Genomic DNA, 20,460 nt, shown 5'->3' with positions numbered 1-20,460 from the left:
AAAATCGTTTACATCATAGCGCGGGGCAAAGCCATTGCATTTAATCGGAATCATCACGTTCTATTAGATCAAGTTGCTTTGTTATTGTGGTGTGAATTAGCCTCATTTAATTAAACAGTTTCATCAGAACCACATTTGTAGCATTTTCTCTCCCGAAGAGCCCTTTTGTTTTTGTTCTGGGTGAATGAGTTTCCAGCTTTGCTGAGAGGCAGAGAACAGAGAGATAAACTCAGCAGGTGAAGCTACGCTACAAAGCAAGCAACATAAAGAAAATTAATGACAAGCGTACTTGAATGTTTGTTCAGCTCTGGAATACTGTTTGTGTCCTGTTTTAACGTGTTACGTGTTTAGCTAGATAATTGTGTCTTTTCACCCCCTTTGAACCCATTGGTCTAGTTTCTGACAATTTTCATTCAGAAATAGTTTGAAACGTGCCATGGGCATTCAAAGAACGCAGTGCAAGCGTCTGGTTCCTGCTAACAATCAAAGTTATGTGGCGTGTGTGTGTGTGTTTTTTTTTTCTAACCCCAAACAGAAAATGGGGATGACAGAGGATGACAAAAGGAACTGCTGTTTGGTGGAGATTCAAGAGACAGAAGCAAAGTACTACAAGACTCTAGAAGACATTGAAAAGGTGCGTGACAGAGAGCTGACTCGAGTTTAAGGACATGGAATACCTGAAAGACAGAGGATTAAACATAAGGGAATATGTGAGTCAGACATGGACTGTAGTAGATATACTGGAAAGAGGTTCAAAGATGGAGGAAAATAGGACAGTACAAAAAGAGAGGGAGCAGGACATCCAGGCTATATAATCAGAGGACATGAAGAGGGTTTCACAGCCAAACTATATAGAGTTTTGTAGGTCAAAGAGTGAGAGGAGTCCCCGCCTGTTAGAGGCAATGTATTGGGTTGCCTTTCCCCTTCTCATGCCCAGAGGTCAGTTACAGTACAAAAAATGTCCAACATTGGCAGTGTGATTGGAAGACAGAAATGTCAGCAGAACTGATCAATAATATTGGCATGGCACGGGATTGACCCCCCCCCCAGGCCATGACACAGATTCTGCCGCCTCTCAAATTAAAGTGCACACTGCTAATTTAAGAAACACACAAGTCTGCAAACACACACACACATACAAACACACTAACACACACACACACACACACACACACACACACACACACACACACAAATTTTAACAATCTAATTATAATCATGTCATAAAACAGAAGAGCTTTGCTCCAGAGAACAGTGATTATTCTCCATTGTGCTGGACACTCAGTGATCGTCCGCTTCACTGACTCCATTATGTAAGGAGCTTTGTTTACTCTGCAAGGCAAACAAACAGACTCATGTTATCCCCCTATCAAAGGTGTATTCATTTCTCTCAATCCAATCAAATGTGTGTATAATGCTCTCCTAGGCAATCACCTTGTTACATTCTTACATTCTTGTGATTTTTCAATTGGGACACATTAATTGATCCATTTATGATGATTGCTCAGGGTTTATGTTGCTTGTATTGATGTTATCCAGTGTTTAATTTTTATTTGTTAGTAGTGAATTTGTTATAACTGTGCGTTCACAGTGTTTTTAGTATATTATGTTACAGCAAGGACGCTTTGATCTGTTGGGATATCGAAAGCTGTCATTTTATATTAGTCTTATGCTCTATTACCCTGTTTCAGTTTAAATGAATAAAGGGCAGCTGATGCACAATAGACTGGTGCGGGTTTGCACTTTCATTTTGTCATTTTCTTATTCATTTAACACACACCTTTTTTAACACGTGTTGTACTGGAATTCATATCGTTTCATTCATGTCAGGCATTTATCAAAGCCATTCACTTGTTGAAGTGACTTTTAGGATTTCATTAACTGTCGGCACCTGCCAGAATTCACATTGTGGAAAGAAACCACATGTATTTCTCTCCTCGTCACTGTATTCCCCACACTTCTTGGCATGAGATCTCAAGTGTGTAAAAGTTCTCTGTAACCTGCTATACTTGTGTGATGAGTAATTTACTGAAGTGATATCTGAGAACTTGCTAAAGTATTTTGAATTTGATCATCCGAATCATGTGACTTGCTACTGGGACTGTGAGACCGATGAAAGATGTTTTTTTTTCCCCTTTGTTCCTGTAGAATTATATGATTCCACTGAAGCAAGTTTTAAGTCCACAGGACATGGAGGCCATTTTTGTAAATTTAGAGGTACGTACGATTACACGTACAAATGTATTTTAAAAAGTTTATTAATTTCATAGATCCATAGACATATTGTGTGTTCTCTCTGTTTTTTGTTTTTGTTTATCTTGATTAAACTTATTTGGGGAACGAACAGATGGTTGATCTTGGCAGAGTCATTTCTCTTCCTCATTTCTCTCATAACCATATTGCTAATGATGAATATGATCCTCTTGAATGTTAATGCATAGGATAATTGTATCGTGTCTTGCAGGATGTGATCAAGGTTCATTTTGCTCTGCTGAGGGCCATTGACCTGAACATGGTTAGTGGAGGCAGTGGCCTAGGAAAGATCTTCTTGGACTTCAAGGAGAGGTCAGTATCCCTGAATTGTGGTCCTTTTTTTTTTTTTCTTTTCACTGAACGATATATTAGAAAGCTTAAGTAAGCACATTGTTCCACAGCTAGGCCTGAATGATTTTTTTTTTTTTTTTTTTTGATGTTGACTTAGTGTTTAAGTAGAAGTTTTCAGGCCGAGTCATCAACTATTGTAATGTTTGTGAGCATATTCTGTCTACTATGTGGTGGATATTTCTGGAATAATTTCTGGGAACATGTTTTCCTCCACTCCTCGAGCTGATTTGCAGTCTGTCCAGCCACAGGGTGGGGACGTCTACACCAGAGATGTTGAAGGTCATTGGCTCTGAGACCAGCGCTGAATAAGCTCGATAACATGCAGACACTCAGTGTAGATTTCTCGGACTGAGCTGCATCGAGATGAAACTAAGTGACAGGCATAGCAGTTGTCAGCTCATTTTTACCATGCCTCACTACTTTTAGCCATGTTATAAGCCCATTATGTAGACACACTATTCCCTCACCTTGTCTCCGCAGGTAACGCGGCACAAGTGGCTAATTCTGCCACATTCAGCACAATCACAGAGCCACTCTAACCGGACCTCCCCAGTGACATTATATACAGGCTTAATAAAGCCAAGCATGCACATATCAACGACCTGAGTCCACAGCGATGTGATTACGCTTTTCCTCTGAGATCAAACCTATACTGTTTCAAGCACTGTTTTAATAAGCATGGATCTGACAATGGTTCTCCTGCAACCACACTCTCCCACGGAGAATCTAAGTAACCACTCACATTCTGAACATGTGATCCTCCTCCATTTAGAAGCCAGGCAGTGAGAATTCAAATGAAAGACCTGGCTCTCTACTGGTCTACATGTAAAAAAAATTACCAGTAAGTCCACATTCTTAAATAATCTGTCAGCAGCTTGGTTCCAGGGAGAGTTCCTCCCGGATACACTCTCATCACATATAGAATTACAGGCATGCATGTAATGTGTGTTTTAGTCTGATGAGTATTTTTAATAATTATTCGTGGCATAGGTGTTGGGCCTGAGGGGCATGTACAGCGGCTGCATTAGAGATCTTAATAGAGATCTAAGATAGAGATCTTAGTTACCTTCTCTCGTCTTTCTTTATCCATCCATGATGTTGCATTTAATGTAGGGATAGCAAAGAACAAACAGAATTAGATGGGAGCTAGTTGACTCGCTGCATGAATCATTGCTAGCATAGCGCTAGCCACCCTCAGGTTTGGAAGTCTTGGAGTACTTAAACTGCAAAGTCACACCATACAAACTTCCTTCCAGTTACAGTAAGTTAATATGAGAAAAGTAGTAATAACTTTTTCCTGTTTCCTTCCATGTCCTCCATACCATTCTTATCTCTCAGACTGATTCTAGCTCCTCTTGCTCCCTCACACACACGCATATACCTTGCAGTGCTTGCGTTACCTGCCTGTCGTGTGCTAATCGGGTCAAGGCCTCCGATACACGAGAGTGAAAACCATGATGTGGTGTTGTGGTGTAGTGGGCTGAAAGGCTCTACTTCACTGGTACTGATAAGGGGCAGGAGTTTTGCGAGTTTGTTCCACCTCAGAGTCCAGCCGCAGCGAGCCCATTGCTTTTGCTTGCTCACACAGATTTGCACCGTGCTGTGGTGTAGGTGGTGACAATGATAGATTCTGCTTTCAGAATGATTATATGTGCTGACAGCAAGCTTTCTGGAACCATTCTTCAGATTTTTTCATTTTTATTTCTATTTATTTATTTACTGTTCAACATGCATGACTATAATTTTACTGAATTTTGTGTGTGTGTGTGTGTGTGTGTGTGTGTCTGTGTGTGTGTGTGTGTGTGTGTGTGTGTGAGTATGCGCATAAGACAGTTTGTGTGTATTTCTTTCATATCGCAGAATCTAAACTCATCACACACATAGGCAGGGTTTATTGAAAAAAAAAAAAAAGAAGGACGGACCCGTTGTTTCTGTTCGTCAGTTTGCAGAGGTAATTGGCTCATTACTGAGCTCTTGGTCAGGTCGGCATAGTTGCTGACAGATCCGCCTATCTCCCCCACATTCTTTTGTTTATCTAACTCTGAGTCTGTAATCTGATTGAACTTGTTTTGTGTGGGGTCCTGCTTGTGTTTTGTCACCTGTGCTAAAGGGACCAAAGAGTAAAACTTCCTCATCTCCCAGGGCTGGAGCTGCTGACACTGACGGTCTAGTCGTGACTGCTCCAAACCGTGTTCCACTCTCCGCACGTAAACCATGGAACATCTAAACAAATTTTGTTTGTCCTGAAGCGCTGTGCCAAACACAGACGCTTTTTTCCCAGCTTTTTCTACGTCAGAAACCACAGAAACGGGATATTTTATTTTCCCTGTCATCCGCGGGGTTATTATGACATATTCACATGACAGAGAATGGGAATATTTACATTTGGTGACATTAGACATAATACATTGCTGAGTATTTTTGGCAGATAATTCATTTCATTACTACTTCTCTGTGTCATCTGCCTCTGCTATTTTCAATGTGATTGACATGTTTGCCTGTTGCATTATAAAACATTGAGCGTCTCCTTTACATTCAATACAAAGAGAGAAATGGCCAGGGGATTTGACCAGCCTCCCATTCAATATCATCATCAGCTCTGAATGCGTCAAGGGCCAGCTGCAGTTTAATTAATTTTGTTATCTCCACGTGTAAGTCCCAGTGACCTTTTGCAGTAATGCTTGCTCTTGAATGGAATGAATGAGAAGCTTTTCAGGTTGTTGACACACTGAATGCCAAAGTGAAAATGCCAGTGTTTTTTTTTTTTTTCCAAGTGTCTCTGCAGCATTCTTAAACCCAGCAGGAAGAGATTCCTGTTTACAGTCAAGTGTAGAGTTGTTTCCGGAAAGGTCAGCGGCACCGCGGCTGGAACTCACCGAGCGGTCTGAAAGTATCAAAAAATAATTTCAAAACCAGTTCATTTAAGTTATGGCTCTCTTGGATCTGTGTTAAGATATAGTGCAGAAGTACATTATTAGCTTGTACAACTTAAATCCCATTTGCTCTGCCCTGGTTGTGTTTAAGCAGAGGTGAGGGGCTTTCAATGCCATGTGTCAAAGACGATTACCTTTCTACTGAGGCTGTCACTTCTACTTTGCAGTAAGATTTCCTTGACAGGCCCGCTTCGTATTCCAGGGACAAACGGGAGGTGGGGGAGCGTTTATTCGAAATTGTGTTTTCTGTGAAATAACATGCATGACAGCATTCCCATAATGAGAAAGTCAGTGGGCCTAGCACTGGCACCGGAAGAGAGATGAATTTAAAGACTGAATGTTTACACAATGGTAGCAAACGCTCAAACCCGAGGGAATGTTCACACTTAAGGGAACAGAGGTTTTTGGGGGGGGGGTTTTCTCTCTTTCTCTCTTCTTCTCCCTCCCTCCTCCCCCTCCAGCCCCCCCTTCCGTTCTCTCTCCCCACTGAACTGGCCTGAACTCTTGCTGGAACAGAGACAAGTTGAACTTTTTCACCATTACAGTTGTCAGAATGCAGTATGTCTTAATGCACACACCCACTCAAAGCTAACCGGACAGTTGCGACACAGATGGGAACATTTTGTTTTATTTTAGCACCTTTTGCGCTTGACATGTAAATTGCCTTTGGGGTGTTAGTGGAAGCTAAGCATTGCAGGGTGGACTGAGAGGCTTTTTGCATTCGTTTCCCAGAAAACGCGTTCCCCGTTGTCTCAAGATGTTAATGGCCATTGACTCTTGCCTTCTCTGCTCCTATTTTGTTTGAGCATACATGATTAATAGCATTTTAATGATCTCTATTCTCCATCGTTATGTGTCCTACTAAGCACATTAGACTAACTTTGAATGATAAAAAAAAACATGTACACAGGCTGTAATGAAATCTTTTCCTTGGCAACTCCAACTACATCTTTTTTTTTCCCCCTCTTCTTTTTTCCTCAGTGTATGGTGTCATTCAACCATGAGACATCCAGTGACTCAGAGATGGATCAGTTCCATTTCTGCTAGCACATTCACTTCAGACTGTCTGTGAAAGGGTTTGGACTTGAACTAAATAAAATCCACCAACTTAGAACAGCCACTCAATCATACAAGCTGTCATCAAGTTATTTCCAAAAACTTATTTTAACATGCGGACTACAGACCAGGAGATGGACCATGTAGTGTTAAAACCCAGATGACTTGTTTTAATGGATGCGCAGTCATTCTTACCCTGATCTCCACTTTCGTGGGAAACCACCCTTTCTCCATTGCTGTATTGAAGATCCTCTTCTGAAAGACTATTTTAAGATTGCTCTCTGAATGTTGTGACATTGGGCATTAAAAAAAAAAAAAAAAAAATGGAGAACTCCCTGAGTGTCTCCCCCATGTCCCAGTGTCCTTTGCTGTCAGTAGAGCAGTACAGTGTGAGGCAGTATTTTTGTTTGAACTGGCCTTAGGGTGGAGAGGTCATATATTTGGTATTGGCGTAAAAGAAGAAGGCTCCCTGCTGTGAACGCCGCCTAACCTCGACCTTCTTACCCCTCCAAGCTGCGTTCAGTCATACTTTTCTCTGTCACTCACGCTCTCCCCCTCCTCTCCTCTATCCAGTTGAACATACTGTGGCCTTACTATTGGCTATGTAAATTCTCGCTCTTTCATGTGTGAGGTTGTGTTAAATTTGACACTGTTATGTCACCACTATTTGCTGAAATACATGTGAAGGTGACTGCTATTCATGTCTTTTCAGAACGCTTTGTTTTTCTTTTTTTTTTCTTTTTTATTAAATACAGAGTGCAGCTAAACACTCAAGCCCAAACCTCAAGCGTCCATACTGCAACAAACTGAAAGACTGAAAGAGAAAACAACTTCAGTATCATTAGGACCTAACAAAATCTTGAATAATTACATTTCCATAGAAATATGTGTGTTTAATACAACGGCATAATCAGATCTAATGCTTAAGTTGTCTGTGTAAGAATGAGCCTCAGTGGAATTTCTTAGCAGTCAGCTCTAGAGACAGGCTTATATTTTATCCCTGTCACATCTGGCAGAGACAATATTTTAAATAACGTTCCTGTCAGTCTACCTTAAGATCCACCTTAAATATTCTATCCAAAAAATTGACTCTTAAAAAAAGACCTTCATGTTCAATTATGTCTCTGACATGTGTTATTAGAGTTAATTTCTGACACCTGGCCTTGCATTTTCAATATGCTAGCCAATCCACGTAGTGTCTCATCACTGAACAGAACTCACATTAATCTTCATCAGCTTTTCTCCTTGAGGACTAGAGGCATCTCTTTTGCAGCAAATGAGCCCTTAATCAGGTCTGGTTAGCCCAGGGGCATGAAGGCCCGGGCAGAAAGACAAGCAGCGGGAACCCCGGGAAGTCTTCAGGCTCTCCTAGGATTTGTGTTTTGAACTGCGCTGCGTTGCAGTAGATTCGCCGCTCCATCAAAGGATAGAAACACAAACCACGACATCTCAGTGGATGCAGAGTACCGTCTAAGTGTCTTAAATGTCTTAATCTTCGTGGATCTTCTGTGCAGTCAATCTGTAAACAAGAGGTTTTACTCGACATTCAGAGTGCTGTATTTGTGTTGATTCCATACCATGTTAAGCTGCGCTCCATCATGTCTTCATTTGAATTTAATCCTTAGCAGCTTTTGATGTCGTGTAGTCTTTTGCTGTGCATTTGCCTGTCAGGAAATTCAGATAGCGTGCGCATTTGGCTATGAAGCCTCTCGCTGTTGCAGGGGACAGATTTATGCAGTCTTAAAAGAGATCTTGTATCTGTGCCACCTTTCCATACTTGCTTTGTCATTGGGCTTTGGACCGATTGCTGCTACTTTACTTATCTTCATCAAGGATCTTCCCGAAGCAGTGATTATACTTCATAATGCCAGCTTTGCTCTAAAGCAAGACCAAGATTAAGAGGCACGGCTGCCAAAAATGTCCACGGGTTGCCGTCTCCAACCATGCCAATGCCCTACTTTAATCAGAGGCGAAAAATCTGTGCCATGGGTGGTGCCATCCTTGAGGCAAAACGACTTTGAACTGCCTCCAAAATGAGCGGATCTGTGTCAAGGGTCCATTGTGAACTCTAATGAATGTGCTTTGAATATTCTCTTTTTTTTTTTTTTTTTTTTCTTCAAGAGAGAGTCCTTCAAAAAGATTTATTCAAATCAATTAGTCAGAGTGTCTTTATTTAACAAGTCATAGCTTTATCTTTTTTTTTCCTGTCATCTTTATCTGTTATGACTCTTTATGTAGTGAAAATCGTTTTTACGCAGCCTCATTTGTGGTGACGTTTTATTATTTCAGCACAAACACTCCATTTTGAGCATGTATATCTCCTCATCTATCTTATGAAGATAATTTTTTTATGGGTATTGAATGGTGTTTTTAGTCATGGATGGTTCCCTTTCTGTGTGACCTCATAGATACGTATGTGAGAAACCGAAGGCGAATACACCCGACAGGAGCTGGAAATCCAATGGATGGTGCTGACATCTGAATGTGTTGATTTATCTATGTAAAAAATGCTGATTATGAGCCTAGCTCTTCTCCACAGGCTGCTCATTTACGGCCAGTACTGCAGCCACATGGAGAGCGCTCAGAAGACACTGGATGAACTCATTGCCACACGAGAGGACATCAGGGTGAAAGTGGAGGTAAAAACGTGTCTTGTTCTAACTTGGCCCTCAGTCTTGAAACTAAACAGGGGCAATATTATCTTATTGTTTAACCTGGAAAACTACCTTAGAGCAGCACATATTTTTCAGTTATGCCATCGCATGAGAATTTCAGCTTTCAAAGACTTGGCTTGAATCCAAGATCACATTTTATCATTTCCCAGAATCTCTCTTATCTCGATTTTCTGTTCATGTGTAAAATCTTTTACAACATAAACTACAGAAATGGTATTTGAATGAGATGTGACAGCCTTAAATCAAAATCCATAATCTTAGCAATCCATAGCAGCTCTGTAGGGCTTAGATTTAGGAATAGCGCTGACCTATTTACCAACTGAACAAGTCGTTTTCCACGGTGCTTGTTGCCCAGAGCGTTGGCCTGAGGCTGTGCTGTGTGCCCCCGCACCATAACTCCCTCTGCTCGGTTAAAAATGCTACCACTGTATGCCTCTCCTTTTCTCCTCTCCTCTCCCTCTCTCTCTCTCTCTCTCCCTTTCTCTCTCTCCCTCTCTCTCCCTCCCTCTCTCTCTCTCTCTCTCTCCCCTCTCTCTCTCTCCCTCTCTCTCTCTCTCTCTCTCTCTCTCTCCTCTCTCTCTCTCTCTCTCTCTCTCTCTCCCTCCTTCCCCCCCCCCTCTCTCTTGGACCTCTCTCCAACCAGACTCCATGCTCCAGTAGCCCACAGCAGACTATAGCTGACAGTTTTGGGATGTTAACTAATTTAGCAATCTGGTAATGTTATTCAGGAGCTTCAGATGAGAGCCCCCCCCCCCCCTCCCGTATGAGAGAGAGTGTGTGCTCCACTCAGACGAGTCTTCCTAAAAAGATCCAAAAATAAAGATCTAGCTCAGAAGACTTGAGAGGCCATTATGTGTGTGGAGGATTAGAGGAGATTAGCAGGAAGGAAATCGCAGTGACAGTGCTTGTGTCTAGAGCTGTTGACAAATGCTGTTTATTATCAGTCATTTATCTGATGTATGAGGAAGGCTTTGTAATTGGGCACAATGCAGGCACATTTGAGTCTTGCCCTCAGAGTATTAGCTGGAGGAGTAGTAAATGGATTAAAGTCATACTTTTGGAGAGAGAGACAGAGAGACAGAGAGAGGGAGAGCAAGAGACTGATGAATACAAAGAATGATTGACTTTCCGCCTTTTTTCCTTGCGTGCTTTACATCAAGTTAGTTCAGGCAGATTATAAATGAGCAGATCACTTGTAATCCACAGTAATATTATCTTTGTAGCATGCTGAAAAAATAACTCTATATTTAAACTGATTTTTTTTTTTCTTTGTCTTTTTATGCTACTCAGCTTTCCAGTGTAACTTCTGTTTTGTTGAATTGACAATCTGTATGTTTTAGACAGTTCTACTGGAGGACTGCAGAACAAGGCTCTTGTTCCATCCATGCATAAAAAAGTCCTGAGAACTCTCTTGATATTAGATTTGTGTATGTTAGATTAGAGAAGACACAAAAATGTGCTTGAGGTAAATGGTCGAAATGACTGATCTGAAGCATTGTGATTGGTCATTGGATAGAAACATTAGATTAGATGAATCATGAGTAAGACATTGTCTTTTAAATTTAACCATTGGTGTAACTCGTCATCACAGAACTGAACTGAAGAAGACAAAAAGGTCTTTTTACCCTCTAACCTGTTTCTGTCCATGTGTAAGAGGTGCAAGTTTAGGTCAAAAATTAGCGTCAATATCTTAATATGTCACTTATGTACCTCTTATTGCTGTACTGCAGGAGTGCACCATGAAGGTTCAGGAGGGCAAGTTTAAACTTCAGGATCTGCTGGTCGTCCCTATGCAGAGAGTCCTTAAATATCACCTTCTACTGAAAGTAAGTGTCCTTGACATCTTACCACCAAAGTCACTGTAAGCAGCTAATGAAATAGAGCCTGCCCTTTAGATACAGGAAGAAACACAGTCACCCCATTCCTATATTTAGTGTGAGCACATTTCTCTTCACATGGCAAAACATGACTTCAGTATACCACGCATACATCGAAATACGACTACAGACTTTACTCACAGAAAATGATCCCATATGTTTTTATATTCATTTTTAAATATTGTGATTGATAGAGGTCTGTGACAACCACTGTGATAGTTTGGGATGCAGCTCACGGTAGGTCCTCAACCGTCCCCTTACCCCTCTGGTCCTCAAGCGCATAGAACAATTAAATATTCACATGGTTTTGCCTCACATAAACTCAGTAAAACCTGCTTTGGCCAGCTCTCCTCGGCCACATATAAAACGGGCCACCCTGAACGACACGGGGTCATTATTAATTAAACACACTGATCAATATTAAATAAAGGGAGGCTGACTGGGCCATAGGAAGGACTGAAGGATGGAGCTGAAGGAGGAACGTATTTCTGATTGGATCACCCTCCCACCCCCCAGGTTACAGTGGCACTGTGTTTAAATCAGCCATGATAAAATCACATTACACGCAGCCCATTTCACTGCTTCCCATAACACCATGCTTAGAGCATCCATACACATGTGGCCCCAGGGTATCTCCTCAAGTTAGAGAGAGAGGGAGTGTGTGTGTGTGTGCATGAGAGTGAGAGAGAGGCAGTACAGTATATATGTGTGTTAATGTGTATATAAACATGGTGAGGATGTGGTTGGGTGGAATTTCCTCTGGCCAAAGCATTTCTGGTCCAGGAATTGTGAAGCACCGTTTGGGCATTTCTCTTCGCAGCACTGCCTCTAGTACAGATTTCTCCCATCACTACGGCAGCCTTACGCTATGTGAGAGCTCATGTTCTCCTTTTAGCATGTTAGCACAATTCATGATGACTCAGTTCTCTGCTTTCTTGTCACTGTTGGATGCTTTTTACTGTGGTGTTTTGTTAGGCCCAAGTGAAATCTTGGAACTGCTTTGAACAGAGAATGCGACTAAACTGGTCCTAAAATAGCTTCAGTCAGCTCTGAAGTTCTGGTACATACATGAAGTATTCATTGTGTTTACTTCATTGGCGAAAACAGGTTTTTGAGGCTTACCTTTTGAATTTGTTTATGAAATTTACATGAATTTGCTGCCTGTCATGTTATATTACTATGTCATTAAGATGCTACACATTTTGACTGACATTCTGCATTGGTAATACAGTGAGAGCTCCTCTTTGTGCTGTTACCAAAACTATGTGAAGAGTATGTTCTGTATATGTTGGTACAGCTGTCTCTGCTCTGTCCTACAGGAACTGTTGAGTCATTCTACTGACCCACCAGAGAGACAGCAGCTCAGAGAGGCCCTGGAGGCCATGCAGGTATGACTCATCATGTCCACCACACCTCCATTCACCAGTTAATAACATCTCACTAATCAGCAAGCAACAGGATGTCAGTTATACAGTTTAACTTGCCATGTAGTGAAATCCTGATAACTTCAGCTTTGTTTTGATGTGAAAAGAAAGATTTCTGAATGATGTTTGAGCTTGAAGAGATCAGACTCAATTTGTTCGAAAAGCTTTCTGAAATGTCATCATTGTTTTCTTGACATCTCAAGGATCTGGCTATGTACATCAATGAAGTGAAAAGAGACAACGAGACCTTAAAGAAAATAAGTGAATTTCAGAGTTCAATAGAGAATCTCGTAAGTATTTGCTCTTTTCAATTCTAGTTTCAGTCACAGTTACACCTTGACTTTTTTCCCCCTTTCACTGCGTCCGATGAAAGAACTCGTGATCTTACATGGTGATCGTGGTGTGATGATCTTTTGCTGCGGGCAGGATTTTTCTAGAATGTTCTTCTTTGCTTTGTGTGTTATCCACTTTATAAAATGCTCACCTGCCTTGCCTCAGCAGTTTTTTTTTTTCCTTGAATCATTTCTCTGTCTAAGCACAGCTTTTGCTTTGTGTGACGAGAAAATGGAAATCTGTGTCTCCTTTGACATCTATGCAAATGGAGACAGTAACATTGAAGCGCCATGTCAACTGTTTTATTTATGCACTGGTCTGTGGTTCAGCTCAAGTTTGTGGGAAGATACATTAGCCAGTGAGAACATTCTCCATACTTCTCACATGATACCTGAGGGAATATTGCATTATAAGGTCTTCACACAAGTAAGCCACAGTGGCTGACTGTGCTGTGAATTCTGATGGCTATTCACATAGTCAAAACACCAAATTCAGTAGAAGTAATTTGCTTCTAATATTTATGCTCTATCTAATATTTATGCCGTGAATATCACCGTGTTGGAGGTTGTGTGGTTACACTGTATACCTGAGTACACGGCCTTAATAGTAGTCGAGCCATGAGGCAGTTCTGTGTAGTATAACATTAAGTCAGGATTGAACGTCGTTAATTTGTTGAGGCCACTGTTGTCTGTGTGTCATAAGCAGCAGGTGAAACTGGAGGAGTATGGGAGGCCGAAGATAGATGGAGAACTTAAAGTGTGCTCTGCTGTGAACCGAACCAAACAGGACAGGTAATACAGCCGCTTTCATCCCAGGCTGTAACTTCACCATGGCCTCTTGTCAACTCAAGAAAGGTTTGTCTTAGTTTTTCCGCATGAAGACTGTACTCACAACTGATAAATGATGTTCTCCTCAAGGTACATCTTCCTGTTTGATAAAGTGGTGATTGTGTGCAAGAGGAAAGGTTACAACTATGAGCTGAAAGAAACCATAGAACTTCAGTTCTACAAGATGTCAGACGATCCCATGAACAACAGAGACATGAAAAAGGTAAGAGCTCCAGGAAAAAGGTGACAAGCTTTCAAGTTCAGAGCCTCAAAAACTCCTTGTGAAAATTAGTCAGTTCTTAATTTTCATTTCAGGCTTTGAACAGTTTACAAAAAATGTGCAAGAAATATTAGACAGAAATGCATTTCTTCAAATTATGTACTTCATCTTTTTAGTTGTTGTTGATGGATGGTGCTAATGTAATCTTGTCCTTGAACAGAAGGCATGGTGCTTGTGATTTCAAACAGGCCAGTCATGAGTAATTTACAGACTGTCCTGTGCTCTAGAGAGCATGTAAATGTGATCAGTTTCAAATTGCCATGCATTCTCTCCGATTCTAACACTCCAAATTTCTGCATGTTGTATGTGATTGCATGTGTAACTGGGTCTCTCTCTCTCTCCCCCTCTCTCTCTCTCTCTCTCTCTCTGGTGTTTCCCTTTGCATGCTTACCAGTCAAGTGGAAAAATGGTAAGATGATGCAAATCTTTGCTCTTTTTCTCCAATGAATTGTAGAGAAAAGCTGCTTTGACTGCCTACCTTTTTTCTTCTGATATTGTAATACCTGAGCTGCCTCCAAATCTTCACATATATTCTCCAGATATATACACAGGGGGATATATATATATATATATATATATATATATATATATATATATATATATATATATATATATATATATATGTAGTCTTATGTTGTCAGTCAGGCATCAGGCTTTAGTTCTGTTTACTGTAAATAGTATTTTCTCAGACAGAGATTAGACAGATTTTATTGTTGTTTGTCAGACTGGTCAAAAATCAGTGCTATACTTGCCCACTCTTGTCCCTCTCATTCTTTATCTATTCTGTCTTTCCATTTCCATCTTCTTCTCCCTTCTTCTCTCAAACACACTCTCTCTTTCAACCCTTACAGTGGTCCTATGGCTTTTATTTGATTCATCTTCAAGGGAAGCAGGGCTTCCAATTCTTCTGTAAAACAGAGGACACAAAGAGGAAATGGATGGAGCAGTTTGAAATGGCCATGTAAGTGAACAGCACTTTGCTCTATACACCTACCTAAGACCACGTACCATTTCAAACGGTCTGATTTTTATCATTCTGTCCTACATCCAGGTCAAACATCAAGCCAGAGCGAGCCACAGCCAACCAGCATAACTTTCAGATGCACACTTTCGAGAAAAACACCAACTGTAAGGCCTGTAAGATGCTGTTGAGGTAAGTGATGTACTAACCTGAATCTAGGGCTCCTCTTACAGAATTACAGAGCATAATTATTGTACTGGAACAGGATCTGAGTCCTCTTACTGGGCTACTGGGCTACTGGGCTGACCTCCATGACAAGGGCTGCCCACAGTCATTTCTATTGACCCTTATAAACCGGTACCATGTCTGACCTAAATTAGTCTATATAGCAAGGACCCCTGCACAACTGCTGCAAATTACAGTAGCCCAGTGTGACATGCTACATTTCAACGCTGTCGTTTTTCTAAACCATATGAAAAGGATTTGTTAGTGTGCGGTGAATAGCGCGCTGGCTTTGTAAATGTTTGATGAATGCATTGTGGTGAATGGTGAAACAGGCACTGAAGTAGATTTGTTACGTGACCCCAGGAAAATGGGACATGAGCATAATGTTGCGCTCCTCATTGGCCAGTGATCAGACTTTTATTTGGATTTTAGCCAGCACTAAGCTGAGCTCACTAAACTGCTATTACACACTCTCTCTCCCTCTCCCTCTCCCTCTCCCTCTCCCTCTCTCTCTCTCTTTTTCTCAGGGGAATTTTTTACCAGGGCTACTACTGTTCCCGCTGTGGGGCAGGTGCCCATAAGGAATGTCTGGAGGTCATCACCATCTGTAAAATAAGTATGTCTCACACACACACACGCATGCATGCACGCACGCGCGCTTTTCCTCCCTAAAGGACCCAGTATAAATACACGGTAATTAAAGGAGCTTAGCTACCAAACTGACTGTTCTTCTCTCTTTTTTTCTCCTCTTTCTATTTCAGGTCCTCATGACTCAGTAAGTCCTCATCAGCCAACCAACACTTATCTGTTATTAGCGAATACCTAATATTAGAGTAGTCACTGATATGTTCTTTATCATCTCAGCTAATTACAAGTTTTCCTACAGACCAGCTGACACAATCCAATTTGTTGAAGCACAGTTCTGAGCTGATTTAAGCCTTTGTATTTATTCTGGTTGGTGTGTATAGAATAAGAATAAGCCTCTGATTTGCAATATCTTTTTTGGTCTTCTTTTTTTGTTTGTTCCTCATAGGAGCTTGGGCTGCCCTCGTCAGGTAAGAATGAATTCTGTTTGATTCTTAGATCCAGTTCATTTTAACACATTTGTGTCATGTTGGGAAAATTTAGAAACCACAGCACACGCGGCACATCAATACAGAAAGTTTCTAGCTCTCTACTGCCATCTGCTGTTTTCTTTGATGCAATATGTTGATGCAAGCTCAAAAACCACTCCGCTTTTAGGACTGAGTTACAGATAGGTTTTGGCAAACATATTTATTGTGAATGTCATAGACTTCGTGAATCTTATTGGGAGTTTAACGCCAATCTGTTTGCCTCTCATGAACGAAGGCCCGAAGATGGTGGCCATCCGAAATTACCACGGCACCCCAGCCCCGCCTGGGAAAACAGCACTAACTTTCCAGACTGGGGATACCATTGAGCTACTGAAAGGAGAGCCCGATACCTCCTGGTGGGAGGTATAAGACATAACTTTACGCAGGGACCCAGCATTTACGATCTCATAGTTTTCTCCACATCTCTGAATATTGTAGGACCATGCTACATTAACCTTTCTGTTCTCTTGAACGTGTTCAGTGGCGTGTGCTACTAAGACACAGATGTCACACCTTTGCCTTGGAGTTAACCTGCGGGCATTTTAAAGCACTCTTTAAAAATGTCATTAAAAAGTTGAAATAGCACTGAAAACTGTTCTGAAATTGTCATCAATCAGCAGTTAATACTTTGTGACTATTTCTTAGGGAAGGCTCATTCAAACCCAAAAGAGTGGCTACTTTCCAAGTTCAAGTGTGAAGCCTTGTCTAGACCCTAAGGTAAAATATTCACTTTTAATGATAAAACAAGAGTTATGTGGAGAGATGCGTGACACTGTGAAAATGTTTGCAATATATTTCACCATGTTGTTTCACTCTATGCTGATTTCCTCATTTTAGCCCTTTCAGTCTTGCCCCAGCCGTCAGTCATCAAGAGAAACAGACTACTACGTTTATCCATGGTGGGCCACTGATTTCAGAGGAAATATCTTTTTTTAATTACGTCGTTGACTTTGAAAAGCACCACAAGCATAGCGATGTTGACATATTTACTGAAAAAATTACAACTTTTTGAGGAAGCTGAATCGGAAACCTTGTGGAAGCCTAAGGCCTGACAGACCGTGTCGTGTCTTTCGTAGGTTTGCAGGCAGTATGGAGCGCCAGCAGGCAGATAACCTGCTGAAATCCCACAGCAGTGGTACATACCTGATAAGAGAGAGAACAGCAGAGGCAGAGAGATTCGCCATCAGCATCAAGTAAGTAACTCTCCCTGCCTGGCACAAACTGTCCATCTGAATATTCTTTCAGAGATTCATATAATTCCTCTGCCATCTGAGCTAACACTTTAAACTCGAGCACTTCTATACCCCACAGGTTCAATGATGAAGTAAAGCACATTAAAGTCATTGAGAAAGACAACTGGATTCACATTACGGAAGCAAAGAAGTTTGATAGCCTCCTGGTAAGAGGGAAATGTGTCAGAATAGTGGGATATTTATAATGCTTTTTGCTAAAACTTGCTAAACATGCTAAAATCTGTCAGCTACAACAGCTGTTAGTAATTCTTATTCTTTGGTTTGTCCATGACAGGAGCTGGTAGAATACTATCAGTCTCACTCTCTAAAAGAGAGTTTTAAGTTGTTGGACACGACGCTACGATACCCCTACAAATCCAGAGAACGGTCCAGCTCTCGTGCTAGCACCCGCTCCCCAGGTAAACATAATCCTTTTCGATATTTTCTGTCTTTTCTTCCTCTCTTCTTTTGTTATTGCTGGCTTGTAAAACCAAAAAGAGAGTTCCTCTCTGCTGACGGCAGTAAATTTGGTCTGTGAATGGGAATGAATGAATGAGTCATAGCCCCTGACTGCGTCCCTCCCATGTTGTACGTCCTTTCAACAAAGCAGCCAATCAGCTAGGGCGTGATTAAGCTCTGAGCCAGCATCCTCCCTGGCCCCCAAAAAAGGACTAGTTAGAGTTTGTGCCAGCGAGAGCTCTATCCAAGCGGGTCAGTAGGTTGTGTCTTCCTGTCTGCAGCATTAGACATATATTATAAATGACTCTCTGTTTGTTCTACCCTACTGTGATGCTATTGTTCAGCATACAGAATTCCCCGAACTACAAAGAGAGTTTTTTAGTCAAAGAGAGTTTTTAACTGGCAGGCTCGTAGAAATGAACAAAGACAGCACTGGTCTGTTTTTAAGACAGTCTATGTGGGAAGAGGTGTGTTTTATGGAAAATGTTGGTAGTTTATGCACAAAGCCAGGTCTGATTCAGAGCTACGAGCCCTGAACATTTGAATACAGTTAGAAACTGATAAGTAGGTTCTCTGCTCTCCTGCTCTTTCTGTAGTACTTCTTGTATCTTTAACAGCAATGCAGTAAGTTTTGATATGTGTTTGCTTACTGACATATGCAAACAAATATTCAAAATACACAGATCTGTTGGTGATAGCATCTTTCTCCTTACTTATTTGAAACTCGGTGCCCTTTGTCTGAGATTCATTCTCTCTGATGTCTTTCTCCTTCCTCTGCCTCTCCCCCTTTTCTCTATATATTATTCCCGCATTCTTTCTCTCCTCTCTTTTATCCTGTCACTCTTTCTCTCTCTTCATCCTGTCTCAGCCGCCACATGTGCTTCTTCCTACAACTTCTCCTTCCTCAGTCCGCAGGGTCTCAACTTCTCCTCTCAGAGCTCTGCTCCCTTCTGGTCAGGTACTGCTTAGACTCTCCTTCTCTCTATCTCTCTCTCTGTCTCTCTCTCTGTCTCTGTCTCTCTCTCTCTGTCTCTCTCTCTCTCTGTCTCTCTCTTTCTCTCTGTCTCTCTCTCTGTCTCTCTCTCTGTCTCTGTCTCTGTCTCTCTCTCTGTCTCTGTCTCTCTGTCTCTGTCTCTGTCTCTCTCTGTCTCTTTGTCTCTCTCTCTGTCTCTCTCTGTCTGTCTGTCTCTGTCTCTCTCTCTGTCTCTGTCTGTCTGTCTCTGTCTCTCTCTCTGTCTCTGTCTCTGTCTCTCTGTCTCTCTCTCTCTCTGGTTCATGACTGTAGTTGCTTATATCCCTATTTTGCTTTCCTTGCCATTTCCTTCGTTGTGTCATGTTTACAGTTTCATTTTTAAGATTTAGGGATCTTTTACATCTACTGTATCCTTTTCATTAGAAATTTGGATTGTTGGTGTACACATACATCATATACAGTATGATATTTGAATGAGAAATCCTGGGTCTGGGGTAATGGGCAACAGTTCACTGCATCCTGCCTCTCCTTTTGGGTCCTGCACATATGCTCACCTACAGTTAAAATGCATGTTCTTAATCATGTAATACACTTTTATCAAGAGTAATCTTTTCTTTATGTGCTAAGTCTTTTCTCTTGTGTCTGCTGATCTGATTGTATTGCTGGTTTGGACATAGTCTTTACACCCAGAGTTGTCAGCACTGCGGTGGCCAGGTATAACTTTGCTGCCCGTGACATGAGGGAGCTGTCACTCAGAGAGGGGGACATTGTGAAGATCTACAGCAAGATCGGAGGAGACCAAGGCTGGTGGAAAGGCGAAGCCAATGGCAGGGTAAGAGGAGCAGCATGTAGACAGGGGGAGGTGGGGGGGGCGAGGGGGGGGGGGCAGTCGGATAAATAATGTCAATGCTTTTCCTGATTATTTACAAACTAGCCACAGGCATAACTGCTAATGTTTCCTCTCTGTAGATTGGTTGGTTTCCCTCAACTTACGTTGATGAGGAGGGCGTGCAGTGATGTGCTGATGTCATCTGGTTTCCCCAATCAGAACACACTTATCCATATCCCTCTGAGAGGACTCTTTGGTTTCCATGGAAACACCTTGTGGAATACTTTTTGGCTGAAAGCTGATTTTACAGTGAACATTTGTACTCCTCTTTTGTTTTGCCATGTATGAATCTGCTTTTTTTTTTCTTCTTCTTCTTCTTTGGAATACGTCCATCTTATCTCTGTGAAGAAAAACAGAACAGATTCAGACCTGTTTCCTTTGTGTTGGAATGGCTGGCACAGAAACTGTGAACAGTGAAGGTCCGGTCAAGGGTTAAGCATAAACTGGCTACCTTTAAGTTGTACAATAAATGTTTGCTGTCTGCCTATGGGAATGTTTCGGGAGGGGTGGGGGGGAGAGGGAAGTGTATAGATAATTTATTGAAGAGATATAGCTATGATAAAAAAAAAGTGCAATGTTAAAAGTTTAGTGAATTCA

The 20,460-nt window shown here is 41.4% G+C and overlaps 1 protein-coding gene across 1 annotated transcript in view; it reads left to right on the top strand.

Moving 5' to 3' along the window:
* Positions 1-20,051, top strand: part of vav2 (vav 2 guanine nucleotide exchange factor) — a 125,093-nt gene extending 105,042 nt beyond the window's left edge. Inside the window, exons 6-25 of the mRNA XM_030769286.1 lie at positions 536-634; positions 2,149-2,217; positions 2,465-2,565; positions 9,133-9,232; positions 10,999-11,094; positions 12,465-12,533; positions 12,773-12,859; positions 13,608-13,693; positions 13,820-13,952; positions 14,861-14,970; positions 15,061-15,162; positions 15,723-15,815; positions 16,511-16,673; positions 16,956-17,027; positions 17,157-17,209; positions 17,387-17,503; positions 17,622-17,709; positions 17,838-17,961; positions 19,652-19,806; positions 19,944-20,051. Coding sequence (XP_030625146.1) covers positions 536-634; positions 2,149-2,217; positions 2,465-2,565; positions 9,133-9,232; positions 10,999-11,094; positions 12,465-12,533; positions 12,773-12,859; positions 13,608-13,693; positions 13,820-13,952; positions 14,861-14,970; positions 15,061-15,162; positions 15,723-15,815; positions 16,511-16,673; positions 16,956-17,027; positions 17,157-17,209; positions 17,387-17,503; positions 17,622-17,709; positions 17,838-17,961; positions 19,652-19,806; positions 19,944-19,991 — 1,965 coding nt within the window. The 3' untranslated portion in view covers positions 19,992-20,051. The remainder of the gene's footprint in view (positions 1-535; positions 635-2,148; positions 2,218-2,464; positions 2,566-9,132; positions 9,233-10,998; positions 11,095-12,464; positions 12,534-12,772; positions 12,860-13,607; positions 13,694-13,819; positions 13,953-14,860; positions 14,971-15,060; positions 15,163-15,722; positions 15,816-16,510; positions 16,674-16,955; positions 17,028-17,156; positions 17,210-17,386; positions 17,504-17,621; positions 17,710-17,837; positions 17,962-19,651; positions 19,807-19,943) is intronic.
* The last annotated feature ends 409 nt before the right edge of the window (positions 20,052-20,460 follow it).

The sequence above is a fragment of the Chanos chanos genome, chromosome 3 (genome assembly GCF_902362185.1).
Source record: "Chanos chanos chromosome 3, fChaCha1.1, whole genome shotgun sequence".
Classification (NCBI taxonomy): domain Eukaryota; kingdom Metazoa; phylum Chordata; class Actinopteri; order Gonorynchiformes; family Chanidae; genus Chanos; species Chanos chanos.
Note: the sequence above shows the minus strand (reverse complement) of the source record. Positions and strands in the feature narration are given on the sequence as shown.